Source organism: Acipenser ruthenus, chromosome 2 (assembly GCF_902713425.1).
Source record: "Acipenser ruthenus chromosome 2, fAciRut3.2 maternal haplotype, whole genome shotgun sequence".
Classification (NCBI taxonomy): Eukaryota; Metazoa; Chordata; class Actinopteri; order Acipenseriformes; family Acipenseridae; genus Acipenser; species Acipenser ruthenus.
In genome coordinates, this window is record NC_081190.1 from 79,072,436 (window position 1) to 79,087,169 (window position 14,734).

Consider the following 14,734-nt stretch of genomic DNA (forward strand, 5'->3'; position numbering starts at 1 on the left):
TTTATCTCTCATGAGGACAGTTGGTCCCTGGTTACAGCAAGGACTGCCAGAAGCTTACCAAAACTGTTCCGACAGCCTTCATCCCACTTACAAATTGGCCTCAGAAATGGGAGTACTAAAGCCTGCACAACAAATCTCAAAGAAATAGACCCAGAACTAAATCTGTAAGGAAACCTATAGCCACTTTTTAGATATATATAAAATGTCTCACTATGCCAGGCTGTCACTACACTATGTTTGAAATGCTAAGAAACTTCATAGATTCAAAGGTTTTGATTAAAAGTCTTTTTAATTGTCTACTGTACTGTACATTTGACACATTTGCCATGAATTAATGGTTGTTCATGACTAACCCTAGTTATTTAACCATCAACAAACAATGTATAATGACAATAATGCTTTGATAGGTTTGTGTAACTTGTCCAGCTGTTTTAATCAAGTGAGAATTTCAAAGTGGGTGTTCCTTTTTTTTTTTCAAAAGTTTCTCTGCACAGTTTCCTGCTTCGATCCCTTATTATAGCATTCTTCCAGAGAACACTCTCGGCGCTCTCCTCAAGCTAGACATTGCTCAGTTCCTGAGCCAGATTCGTTGCGTGGGAATAATGGTATTTCTTGCTTTCTCTGAAGCATTTTCCACACACAACCACACACCTTTTATGATACTTACATGATACGGGTTGCTTTGAATATAACAACAACAAAAAAAAGCTATGAAGCAGTACTGTATAACACCACACATGATTGTAATTTTTGATAACACTATCAAACAGATCAGTGTGGGATTACAGAATTCCAAGTTACATCCAAGCTTTTAGAGAATTATATATATATATATATATATATATATATATATATATATATATATATTTTTTTTTTTTTAATTACTATTTTACATTATGTATCATTGGTTCTAAGTTTATCTTGAGAATGAGAACTGGCCTGATTATTATTATTATTTATTTATTACCAGACGCCCTTATCTAGGGCGACTTACAATTGTTACAAGATACACATTATTTTTTACATACAATTATATTATTTATTTATTTATTTATTTTTTTACATACAATTACCCATTTATACAGCTGGGTTTTCACTGGAGCAATCTAGGTAAAGTACCTGGCTCAAGTGTACAGCAGCAGTGTCCCCCACAAGGGATTGAACCCACGACCCTCTAGTCCAGAGCCCTAACCACTACTCCACACTGCCGCCCTACTACTCCACACTCCAGCCCTAGTCTATGACCTTGACATAAAGGTCAGAGGTTTCCCACAATTGTATGTCACCACTGAAGTATGGACAGACGGAAATCACCTACTGCGCCTCACTCTACATGGCTGCAAATAAAATAGAAGGTAATCCAATATAATTATTTAGTATACCCCAGCAGCGATATGCATATACTGGATGTTGAGTTTTGCTTACAGCAAAACTACTGTGATGAAAATTGCTTAGGACTATCTTTAGCTGTGTATTGAGCTTATAATAATCTTGGGGTATGGGGGCTGTACATCTGTCTACCCATCTGTCTCTATGTCATATTATCATTTTTACATATATTTAGAGAGCTGCACTTATCCAAATGTGATGAAATTTACTAAATGCATCCTAAGCACAGGATTTTGATAGTAGTTGACTAGGTGGGTAAAAATATCTAGAGAGCCACATATCTAGTTAGTTCAGTCTGGCTGTTTCTGAATCCTTATGTCACATTTATTACATATGCAGTATATAAAAACAGGCTTATTCAGTTTTGATGAACATTAGTCTAATCATACTTTAAGTTTTAATCATGATCAAGGGTAGTTCTTTATGTATTGCAAGGTGAGCCAAGTTAGTCTTTTGTATACAAAATGACTGTCACACTGTCATTCAGTGTACAGTGACATGGGTGTAGAATTGATTTGGCAATGTGGTCATTAGTCATATCATTTAAATATCACTGCTCAGAAACGTCCTTTAAATGCTGGTGAAAGCTGAAGGATACACAGCACTGGTGGCTGAAGCCTCCTGCTTTTCCACAAGCCAATTACAGTAAAATCAATGGCAGCACGGTCTGGGTGGCAGCACAGCAGTGGAATTGTCCTTGTTTAGAAGGATACTGGCCTTCAACTCTAAAACTTTTCAATACAGTTTCAATACAGCATGGGTAACAATTAAGACATGTCTTTCTTTGTCATCACCATTCTGGCTTTTTAATAGAGACATATTAATAAAGGCTGTGTGGTCCAGTGGTTAAAGCAACGGGCTTGTAACCAGGAGGTCCCTGGTTCAAATCCCAGCTCAGCCACTGACTCATTGTGTGACCCTGAGCAAGTCCTTGTGCTACGTCTTTTGGGTGAGATGTTGTTGTAAGTGACTCAGCAGCTGATGCATAGTTCACATACCCTAGTCTCGTATCTTGTAAAGTGCTTTGTGATGGTGGTCCACTATGAAAGGCGATATATAAAAATAAAGCTTATTATATTTATTTATATCTTTGATAATGCAACACAGGGACTGAAATAGTTTTTTTTTAAATTTTAAGAACTGTTCAAAAGAAAAATCTCAAAGCCATTAATCTGTAATCTACTGTAAAATGCACCTGACAACTTTAAATCTTAAAACAATTTACAATGACTCTTTACTCCTGGAAACAAAGAAATAAAGTTTTTTGGGGGGCATGCTTGGAAGAAAATGGGCAAAGCCTTTGGTGCTGGTGTCACCTGGTCTTTTTGAGCCTCAGATATAAGCTTTTGCCTAGAACATTAACCCTGGATGTGTCTAATATGCAGAAAAACACTATTTCCTAATTCAGCTCAAATAAGGAATAAGGAAATACAAGTGTTATATAGTTTTTCCGTATTGAATAGGGAATGAGGAAAAAGGATAAAGGAAAAAGGAAACAACTTTATGGTCGTGCACACATCACAGTTCTAGTCTGCGTAGCTGATGCCAGTTGTTATGCATCCCGTTTTTTTTTCCATATTAATCTCAGAAGAATGTGAAGAGATTTCAGGTCAGATACTGAGTGAAACTGATGTGGAAATCAATACAATTATTACAAACATTAGTGGTTTTATGCTCTTGATTGTTCAAAAAATGGTTTCAGTAATACTTTAAATTCTTTCTTGGTAATGGTGTTTTAAAAGTTTATCCTGACCTAGAGACTTGTATTACTTTTATACAACTACTCCTACATTGTTTCCATAACATGTTAACCCTTCATTTTCCAGTTATAACTTCATAACTGGATGATGAAACTGCTTAAAACATGTTTTTAAGTGTAATCGTAGAATTTATCTTTTGAAAATGGTTTGGGAATTTTATGCAGATACTTTACTGATTTGTATAATAGGATTAACAGTGTCAGAAAACATTTGTATAATACTGTCATTTTTGTGTTTGTATCTTTTAAAAAAAACAAAAAAACCTGAAATGTCAATATGGCAGTTTTGCAGCTCCATCCTTAAAACGATGGATTAGATTTTGATGCATGGAATTAATTATAGTATGGTCAAACTAGTTTGCATTTATAAGAACTTTGGCATATTTTTCAAAGCCTTTCAGTTTCTATTGGACATACTGTAATGGAGCCATTACTTCTATTGAACGGCTTTGCACCAACTCCATTTTCTACAAGAGAAACGGATAACTGCATAATTTGTATGCATGTTATAGGGAAGTTAGACTATACATGGGAGGGGAAGGAGAGCCAAATGCGGGTCTGAACCTAAAGATGAGGATCTCTCAAGGATTCAGCAGTTGTAAAGTAACCTGATCTGGATAAAACCCCCAAACTCCTGAGGCTAAAGCTGAACAGCATTAAGCTGACTGTGCCCCTGAAGGCTCCATTTTTGGATTAGAATCTGTTAACGACTTTAGATTTCCTCACATTGAAGTTTGTCCTGGTTGTCAAAGAGGTATCATGAGTTGCACAAAGTATACTTTCGGATATTTAAAAAATAAATAAATAACAATGGTGTAACACTTCTGCTTTCCTGATCATCGCTTGGAAAACTTCCCTCACCCATGCAGGGCTCAAGTGAAACTAACCTGCAGGGGGATTACAAGCCAGCGAGAGCTTGGAGGAGAATCATTTACTGCTTAAGTCCAAATTGCTTCAAAGTGAAGAATTCTCTGGAGTGAGCATGAAGATTCTGAACCTGTCAATGTCAACTTACACCACGGATAGCGAGCCAAAGACTTCAGTAATGACATCACTGAGGGGTTGACAAAGTGCAGACCTGTCTTTAAAAGTGCCTATGCTCCTTATTTGAAGGTTTATCGGAGGAGTGTTGCTTTGCTTGCCTTTTTCACAGAGTATGGATGTGGAACCACTGGAAGATTTAACTGATTTTAAATAGCTTACTCTAGGGTCTGTGTGTGTGTGTGCGTGTGCGTGTGTGTGTTTGTGTGTGTGCGTGTGTGTGTGTGTGTGTGTGCGTGTGTGTGTGTTTGTGTGTGTGTGTTTTTGAGACTGCAAATAGCCAACGCTGCACAATACTGTACCACCAAAGATGTTGTGCACTACATGACTTTTTTAGAAACGGTCTGCTACAGACCTATGTGACCTCTTCACCTAAGTCTCATCTGCAGTGAAGTATGACTTCACCCTGTGGATTAATTATCAGTTCCACAAATTCTATTTATACTATCTGTTATGACACTCCAGCCAGGAGAGATAGAGAAGACCAGAGATATAGAGTAGTAAAGGGGGGAAATGGGACTTGCAGTTTCCTGCCTTGCTTACCAGGGGATTCTAGAGGTGTGGCTTCAAATACTTACATATGGAGACTGATGAAAAGACTCTGAGGTTAAAATGTAACTTAGTTTTTGTCCTTATAAAAAGTGCCACTGATTAGTATTTAATTTTGCACAAATTTTATTCACCATTGTTTATGCAGTGATAATGGAATATATAGTATTTGTAATGAGACTTACAGCATTTTGATTTTGATGCCTAGTTAGATGGTTTAGCTTTAATCATTCTACATTTGAGCAACAAATAGACAACCGTCTATGTAATTTGACCATTAAGCATAAAGTATTAGCCCATTCTGCCTTGCCACGTTTGCTGTAGCTTGAGTTTCAACCTGTATATTTTATGCACATGAAAAAAATGCTATGGACCTATTCAGTATGTACGTTATAGTGCTGAATAGTTCTTTTCAAAAAGGTCCCAGTTGTAAAGTGTAAAATAGGTTTGTTTTATTCTTAATAATAATCAATCACTCTTCTTCAGATAAAGTCAATCAAAAAGAGTTTATTCAGGAATAAAATATAAACAGGAATAAAAACAAATCAAATGCATGCAGTGTATACCCAGCCTCAGTAGATGGTGTTTCTGAGCTGCTCTGGTACAGAGAGGTTTTTCTGTGCAACAGAGCTACAGGTCAATTTATAGATCCGACAGGTGGTTTTCGAGCTCCAAGGAGACAGATGGTGGTCTGCGGATGTTTTTTTCTCGCCCTAGCTTCTGCATGCCAAAACAATAATTACATGCATCCTTATACTAAACATATAGGAAGTGGGTGGGATGTTCCCTTAATTCAGTGTTTCTCAACCTTTTTTCGTAAATGCCCCCCTTTGGCTTCAGAACGCCCCTTGGGGGGCAGTACCGCCCCTGTTGAGAAACACTGCCTTAATTAGTAGATTTCACCAATAAATGCTTGCCGTGCCCTTTAGTGATCCTATGATATTAACAAGCATAATCAATCGGCAATATGCATGTTATATCTATCATTTGTAGCTAGGCAGAAGATTAAACTGAAGGTTATAAAGATATTTTAGTTTATGAAAATACTTAATCATACCAAAAGCAGAACTCATGATGTGTCAGCAGGCAATCAATGGTATTCACGTTATGTCTGTCAACTGTAGGCAGACGAGAATATTGAAAGTTGCTTCAGCATACATTTCAACTGGGGCCAGTTGCATAAAACTATATTAGACTAGTCTAAACTGTTAGACTAGTCTTAATTTGACAATTAGACTAATCTAATGAAAGTTAGTCAGTTGCATAAAAAATTAAGACTGAGACCTAAAAAGTTTGCCTCCTCACCCACAGGCTAACTTAGAACTTAAGTCTATGTTTCCATGGAAACCATTAACTGTCAGAAAGAAATCAATTGCACTAACAAAATAAATTACATAGTATTTTTTTTATTTTACTTACAATAATAAAATAACTACTCACACATTTCTATAAATTACTAACAATTACTAAATAATATAATATTTTACTAAAAGTTACTGTGGAATTGGATTTGAAACTTGGATTTACCAGTTTTTATTTCAAAGTTGTATTAAAAAAAATATTCAAACAAGAAACAATTTAACATTTTTTGTGTTGATCATTTGTTGCAGTTTACTGTTCTGACATTTTTGCTATTTCTAATTTTAGATTAGTTTTTTCTGACTCTAACTTTTCTTTTTCTAAGTATAGCTTCCTCTCCTCAAGAATCAGATTGTGGTGTTGTTGTTCCATGATCATAGCCATGATGATTCTCGTCTCTCTCCCTCTCCCAGTGCTGCACTCAGGCTGCTCCAGTACATCTCGCTGGAGTGGGACCTCACTTTCTTGCTCAACTGAGATATGTGGAGTAAAAAAAAAATGCTTACTTTACTATTCATTTCAATACGTGTTTCAGTTTTTATATGCCAGTTGTAGTAGTGTTAATATTCTTTCTTTTAACTTTAAAAAGCTCAGTAATACATTTAAATTAAATAGCCACACAATCATAATGCATTATCAATTTTTATCTTATAACAATACCTGTTGTCCTTTATTTACATTTTTTGTATACAATTGGCATGTAAAAAATGTTAAATTATTTTAATAATTCTTTCTAATAACTCCCAAAACATAATAAAATAGTGTAGTTTGGTGTTCACCATAAACGTAGATCTAGAAGACTAAATCAAAACTTTTCCCACTCGCTAATCACAGATTACAACACACAGTAATTGTTTCAGCTTTTATAGTAGAAGAAATAATCATCTGAGAAAAAGATTGGCGTCTAGGCCTTAGTATGACTTGGGAAATCTAACTTTAGGTTGTTACAAATTGCTTGATTTCATGTAATCGTTTTGTTGTTACCATGTCAACATACTGTTGTTATTTAACAGAGTTTCACTGTCACTGACAGTTTCAGCAGCACTGCTGATTGCTTGTGACGCAGTTGCTACTACGACACTGTAACTGACACCGATAGCCGCAGCCTCCCGCTGGGTCACACACACTCCGGTTGTTTTATGCAACCGTTTTATCGTTAGTCTGACTTATAATTAGACTAAGACAAAGACTTTAGTCTATGTTTATGCAACTGGCCCCAGGTTTGAAGTTAGTACAGCACTTCCTCTTGTGGTTTGCAGGCTTTTGCAAAAGGAGGAAACTGCGAGACACTGCGAAACTGTGTATGTGCAAAAGCTACATGGTTTACAAATTTGGGCCATGTTAAACAGTGGTTCGAAAAGATTCACATTAAACAGCGGACCATCACACCATGTTTTAGAGAGTCTTTCAATGATTTCTCACCCCTACACCATTCAAATAGGCACATAAGCAAACATTGCATAAAAATGGAAAGGAACAAATGGCTGATGAAACAATAAGAGCTTGTGAAACAGAACCATGTGTACACTGCTCTGCACAGTGTGCGTGCTTATCAGAAAAAGCCTACGTGTTCAATTTGTACAGTGTGTTCTTATTTCTTACAATAGTGTTTGGTAGAATATTTGCAGGGAGAGGGCTTTGTGTTGTTTCTCTTTGACTAATTTTCCTTAATATTCCTATCTTGTTTGGACTCATCAGCTTTATTAAAAGCATATCAAGTTCAGGTCATTCTTCCATGGTCTGAAAAAGATATGGGGAATCAATACAACATTACTGTGCTGTGACTGCCAGTGCACTAAAAGGACTTGGGTGACAACTATTGTACATGTTCATGAGATCATTGAGACAAGATCCTATTTTATGCTAGGGACAGCATTAACCCTTAACCCTTGAGGTACACACACGACTCAGCAGGAGCTATTCCTTTATTTTAAAGGGATTGCTGTTAAGGCTGTGAATAAATGAATGCACCATTGTAATATAGTTACTGTGACACATATTATTAGAGCAAATAACAGAAATGTCCTTAAGTCAACAGCCTCAAACAACTAAGGTTCTTGCATTGTGTGTTGTTAATTCAGAAATATTTCAGGCTGCATCAACTGTACATGGAAGACTTCTGAGTGGGTGAGGCTGTTGTCCCCAAGCACACTACAGGGAGTTCTTTGGAAGATCTCCCTGGTACGGCGGTACGCGCAGTAACTGATACCGCAGTGCAATGTGGGTTACTGGTCCAAAAATTCCCTGAACTTAAAAAAAAAAAAAAAAACACCCTGGCTGGAAACCAGGTGGTATCGTTTCATATTATGTAGCAGTTTATCACATTTCAAACAATAAGTGAAGCTAACTCTTCGATCCAAAAATGCTAATTCAAAAGTATTATATATATATAAGAAATTGTGACAATTACATAAAACCTAAATATAACATAAAAGCAACATATGATTTTGTCTCACTTTGTCTAAAAAACAGAATTGATATTATCATGTCCAAGATTTAGACACATTATTTTCCCTGTCATTGTGTAAAAATCTATACATGCTGCATGGGTAAACAGCGAACAACTATATTCAAAAGTTAATATAGTACGACTACGACAACTACGACTAATAATATGCACATTCTTATTAATCCCTGTCACCAGAAAAGAGGCAACATTTAAACGCTTGTATGACAACAATTTAACCTGCTGAACCAATCAGCTTTCATTTTATTTACATTTTTTACTAATGAGTAGTAAAACTGGTATAAAGTATGGTAACATTTAGAGTTGTTTTCACGATGCGCCAATTGCTGACCCAAAGAAAAGGTTTTTCAGATAGATAACATTTCCCCCCCTTTTTACATAGGAATTTGACACCTTTAAAAAAAATCTCATGAACACCATTTTAATTCATATAGCATTTGTATGGGCAGAATTATTATTTTTTTTAAAAATATAGATTCCACCCCCACCCCCGCCTTTTGTAGTTTAATTGTCACTCAACAAATTAATTTTAAAAATGCAGTACATTTGTTAATACAGTACTCACACCTAACCCCAACAGAGAGAGAGGGGTTCCCTTTCAAGTACGAAATTTAACCATTACCTAATGGGTGTTTACCTCCTAAAGACCCCAAAACCTGAATAAATATATCAAAGTCACTCGCAGAGCCTCTCTGACGCAGTCATGCCCGCCCCTGAGTGCATAAAAGGACTGCACATGCAGAACTCAGCATCATTTTTCCTTTCAGAAAAAGAGAGTCTATACAGATAGGTACTTTTATCTGCATATATTTCTCGCTAATTTTGTGTATTACACTAATTTATGTGATAATTATTAATGTTGTATTAGTTTCTATTACACGTATTTTAGCAAACAGCCTGTTGTTTGTTACGTCCCGCAGTGGCCTTGTTCCCTGCGTGAAGCCAGCGGCTCCTGTTGCCCCTTCCCAGGGACCCAGCAACTTAAGTCGGTTGACTTGTGCTCTCTTCACAGTCTGCTATAGCTCCGACTGGAGTTAAAATAACATTTTTGTTTTTGGTAATGATATTATTATTTTCTGAACTGTAATGGTTTTCTCTTGTGTGTTTTTTGTCTTTTTTCACAGAAAGATGAGCACAGCTGCTCTGTGTTGACCGAAATACGTGCTTCGACTGAGATTGCTTGCAGTCTCTCCCACAGAATCTCATTGCCGTTTTGGTGACTGCTTGCATTCCGAAGGCTTTTATGGCTCTAACAAGCAGGCTTCCCTCAGTCTCGTACTTGTACTGACTTTGTGGTTTGCCAGAAGCTTATACAGATGGGCATCCCTGTATATTGCTTCCCGCAGTAACGCAAACTGAGTAGACCCGCACCATACCGGTACCAAGGTCACCAACCCACTGCGTTCCTGACCCGGTACCGTATCGTACCGAACAGGGAACGAGGTTACTGCACCGGTACCATACCGACCCGTACCGTACCTCTGCAGTTCACGGGGGAGTGACTCCAACGTTAGTCACGGACCCGCAAGATGCTGCAGTGGTGTCTCAGGAGGTGGTTCTATTCCAGGTACTTCTTGGTGCCCAATCGGGATGGTGGCCTCAGACCAATCCATGACAGCAGACAGGTCAACTTGTATCTGAGTCAAAGGAGGCAACTATGCAACAGCTGTTGCAGTCAATCAGGCCAGGTGGCTGGTTCACCACGATGGACCTATTTCCATATCCCCATAAGACCAGGGCACAGGAGGTACATGCGGTGCTCAATTATTTGGACGACTGGCTTATTTGTGCCCAGTCCCCAGCTCAGGCAGACGCTCACACGGAACTGGTATTGGCTGCCTTTAACGGTTGGGTCTTATGGTGAATCATGCGTAGAGCCAGCTCACGCCTTCTCAGACAGTCTCCTAGCTAGGAGTGTGCTAGGACTCCGGGTCCATGCTGTCCTCTCTGTCGGACAGCAGAGTACAGAGAATAGCTGCATGTTTAGAGCTATTCAGCTCAGTAAAGCACCGTTACCTGCTCAGTCGAGCAGAGGGGACCTTATGGCATACCAACCCATCGAGCCTGTAGCTCTGGGTCTGGCCCCTGAATGTCTGCATTTGAGCTGTCTGGATCTGTCCAATAGGGTTATTGACACCTTACAAAATGCCAGAGCAGTGTCCACACGTTCCTTGTACAGCTACAAGTGGAGCGTCTTACAGACGTGGTGTCAGCCTCGTGGGTTTGACCCCACAACTTGTCCCATAGCAGTAATACTACAATTTACCAGGACCTGTTTGATGAGGAGAAATTCCCTCCACTTTAAAGGTCTGTCTGGCAGCCATTTGGCTTGTCATTTTAAAATTGATTCGGTCTCCCCAGGAGCTCAGCTTCCTGGCGAGGCAGTTTTTGAAAGGGGTTCAGCGGCTTCGGCTGCCTATGAGGGACATTATTCCTCATTGGAGGTTAAATGTGGTGCTCAATGCACATGCATTCAGCTGAGGTGAAATTTTTATTGCTCAAGCGACTGTTTGCTTGCTGTCACCTCCGCAAAGCAGGTGAGCGAGATGCAGGCTTTCTCCTTAGCGAGAGCCTGCTTACTTTTTACAGAGGCCAGGACAAGGGTTACGCTCCATACCAATCCTGCTGGTGTACAGCTCATGAAATTTCTAAAAGCTGTCTGGTGGACTGGAAAAAGAAAGCGAGTTTACCGCAGACATTTTCCATGGAACCAACTGTACAGTGGAGGAGCGACAAACACTGTTACAGCAGCAAAGGTCATTCAAAATGATCTAGACAGCATTCAGAACTGGGCAGACACATGGCAAATTACATTTAATAGAGAAAAGTGTAAGGTACTGCACACAGGCAATACAAATGTGCATTATAAATATCATATGGGAGATACTGAAATTGAAGAAGGAATCTATGAAAAAGACCTAGGAGTTTATGTTGACTCAGAAATGTCTTCATCTAGACAATGTGGGGAAGCTATAAAAAAGGCCAACAATATACTCGGATATATTGTGAGAAATGCTGAATTTAAATCAAGGGAAGTAATGTTAAAACTTTACAATGCATTAGTAAGACCTCACCTAGAATATTGTGTTCAGTTCTGGTCACCTCATTACAAAAAGGATATTGCTGCTTTAGAAAGAGTGCAAAGAAGAGCAACCAGAATTATCCTGGGTTTAAAAGGCATGTCGTATGCAGACAGGCTAAAAGAATTGAATCTATTCAGTCTTGAACAAAGAAGACTACGCTGTGATCTGATTCAAGCATTCAAAATCCTAAAAGGTATAGACAATGTCGACCCAGGGGACTTTTTTGACCTGAAAAAAGAAACAAGGACCAGGGGTCACAATTGGAGATTAGATAAAGGGGCATTCAGAACAGAAAATAGGAGGCACTTTTTTACACAGAGAATTGTGAGGGTCTGGAACGAACTCCCCAGTAATGTTGTTGAAGCTGACACCTTGGGATCCTTCAAGAAGCTGCTTGATGAGATTCTGGGATCATTAAGCTACTAAACACCAAACGAGCAAGATGGGCTGAATGGCCTCCTCTCGTTTGTAAACTTTCTTATGTTCTTATGTTCTTAATATAAAACCATCTTTAATATTAAGGCAACCTCGGTATTCAGTATTAGTACACCCATTAACAGTCCCTAAGACTAACATGATGTAAAACTGCCAACCCCTGTAAACATGGATGCAGCACCATGCAACATACAAAAAAAGACATTTAAACAGTAAATTAGAACCGTTTGCATAGAATAAAAAAACATAAAAAAACTTTCTTATGTTCTTATGTATGTGCCCTGTGGTTATAGCTGTTATAGGACAAGCGTTTTATTTTATGACAAGAGTCCTGTTGTTATACTGTCAATGGAAACTTTATCACGTTTGTTTATCCAAGCTGTCAGATATCTTTTTCGTCAAATTTTATTTTAAATCCATTTTAGATTGAAAGCATTAGTGCATCTGTGGCAGGATGGCTTGCAGTGGTGAGGTGTGGTGACATCACGGACCAGGAAGTAACTGAACCAAAACAGTGGATGGGCTGGTGAAGCTGAATGCTACTGCACTCAGCATGATTTATTAAATAAACAAACCAAAACAAACGATTTAAACCAACAACAAAACACAAAACAAAAAGGCACAATGGCCAAACAAACAGAAACAAGTATATTTTTAAATGTAGCAATTGTTTGTTATATTGGGCAGCAGTGTGGATTAGTGGTTAGGGCTCTGGGCTCTTGACCAGAGGGTTGTGGGTTCAATCCCAGGTGGGGACACTGCTGCTGTACCCTTGAGCAAGGTACGTTACCTAAATTGCTCCAGTAAAAACCCAACTGTATAAATGGGTAATTGTATGTAAAAATAATGTGGTATCTTGTAATAATTGTAAGTCACCCTGGATAAGGGCGTCTGCTAAGAAATAAATAATAATAATAATAATAATAATAATATATTCTCCTCGCTCTCTCTCTCCACTCCCTGTACTCTCCTCTCTACACTCAACCCTGCAGCACGGACAGCTGCAGGTTCTTATACTCTGGCCGAGGGGTTAACTAGCTGTTAATTATCTTATTACCCCTCGGCCACAGTCTGCACGCGTTTGGTAAGGATGCGTGACTGTTAGCTAGTTAAATAATCAGTAGCTGATCAGCCACGCATCCTCATAGGTTTTTAAATATATAAACAATAAGAAATACGCGGCGCTGTTTTCCGCGCTGCAAACAATAATACAAATAATAATAAATAAATACATAGGGGCGGGACACTCTGCCAAAGCATCATAGTTATTTTATTATGTAAGCAAAATGAATGAGGAATGACTGCTGGTGACTGTGGATTAATCTAGAAAGTATTGTACATGCTCCTTTCCATGTGTATTTTTGCATTCTCACCACCTAGTGATCGTTTCAAATTAAATAATCAAGGTGTGTGAAATTATTTCTCGTGCTAGCTTGTACAATGAGAATAGTAATCAGTTTGGGGTTAAAAGTATTACAGTGAATTCCTGAAGAGGATAGTTTACAAATGCTTCAGTGGAAAATGGGCAATAAATATTCTTCGTATGCAGCCTAAATCTCCATAGACTGTTACTGAGTTTGAATCAAGTCAGTTTGCAAATGGCGCCAAGTTTTTGAGAGTTCAATTCAACATTCTACATTTCAGAATCGATCAGTCATGTACTCACTGGGGCTCTCGAGTGGCGCATGCTGTAAAGGAATTCCACCCAGACTGTAGGATGCGCCCTATAGCTTGGAGATCGGCGGTTTGAATCCAAGCTATGCCACTGCCGACCGTGGACGGGAGTTTCTAGGGGGTGGCGCACAACGCTGCCAGGGCGGGGTAGGGGTTAGGTTAGCTGCGGAGTCCTTGGCTCACTGCACACCAGCGACCCCTGTGGCTGGCTGAGCACCTGCAGGCCAGCCTGTACGCAATTCAAAACTGCGTGGTCCTCCAGTGCTGTAAGTTCTGATATGGCTCCATGGCGGGCTTGCAGAGTAAAAAAAAGTGGACAGCTGGACGGCACTCGTTTTGGAGGACGCGAGTGCTCGTCTTCGTCTCTCCTGAGTTAGTTCGGGGGTTGCAGCCGTGAGCCAGGTTGAATAATAATTGGACATTCCAAAAATGAATAAAAATAATCATTCAAAAAATATATAATTTACTCACATTTTTAAATATGCATTCCCTTAACAGATTCTCTTCAAAGGCAATGCACTGGCAGTACAATGGTACCACAGGGTAGCTACATTGGTATGAGCCAGTTAGAATGGTATCACAATGGAAACATTTTCATATTTTGACATAACAATGGTATGGCAATGGCATGGCAAAGGTCTGCGCCAATACTTACCAATACCACTACCAATCTGCGACCATACTAGAACCAATGTGTAATATCTACTTAAAATCCACTGTGCTGCTTATTATGTTCTGGTTGTCTAGGTCAATCTGCTGGTAATGTAATACTATACTAATGGTCCTCATTTTCTGTAAGGATAAAGCCTTCAACATATAAGCCAACATATTTAATGTGCAAAATATTATAGTTCCCCGTAATTTTAATAACATATGACTACTATTTACTTTTTGGCAATATTATAGTGTACTACAGTACTTTTTCAAATGAGTAAGAGTGCTTCAACGAGCCAGACAGGATTTAAAGAAAACCCTTGA

The 14,734-nt window shown here is 38.6% G+C and overlaps 1 protein-coding gene across 2 annotated transcripts in view; it reads right to left on the reverse strand.

The window, feature by feature from the left end:
• The window catches only part of LOC117409563 (zinc finger protein basonuclin-2-like), a 349,521-nt gene that overhangs the window by 56,583 nt on the left and 278,204 nt on the right, over window positions 1–14,734 (reverse strand). The window contains exon 7 of one of the 2 annotated variants that reach the window (XM_059002016.1): window positions 6,487–6,570. The exons of the other annotated variant lie outside the window; for it this stretch is intronic. Within the exon in view, the coding sequence (XP_058857999.1) occupies window positions 6,567–6,570 (4 nt within the window). The 3' untranslated portion in view covers window positions 6,487–6,566. Of the gene's footprint in view, window positions 1–6,486; window positions 6,571–14,734 lie in introns of those variants that run through there. 2 annotated transcript variants of the gene reach the window in all.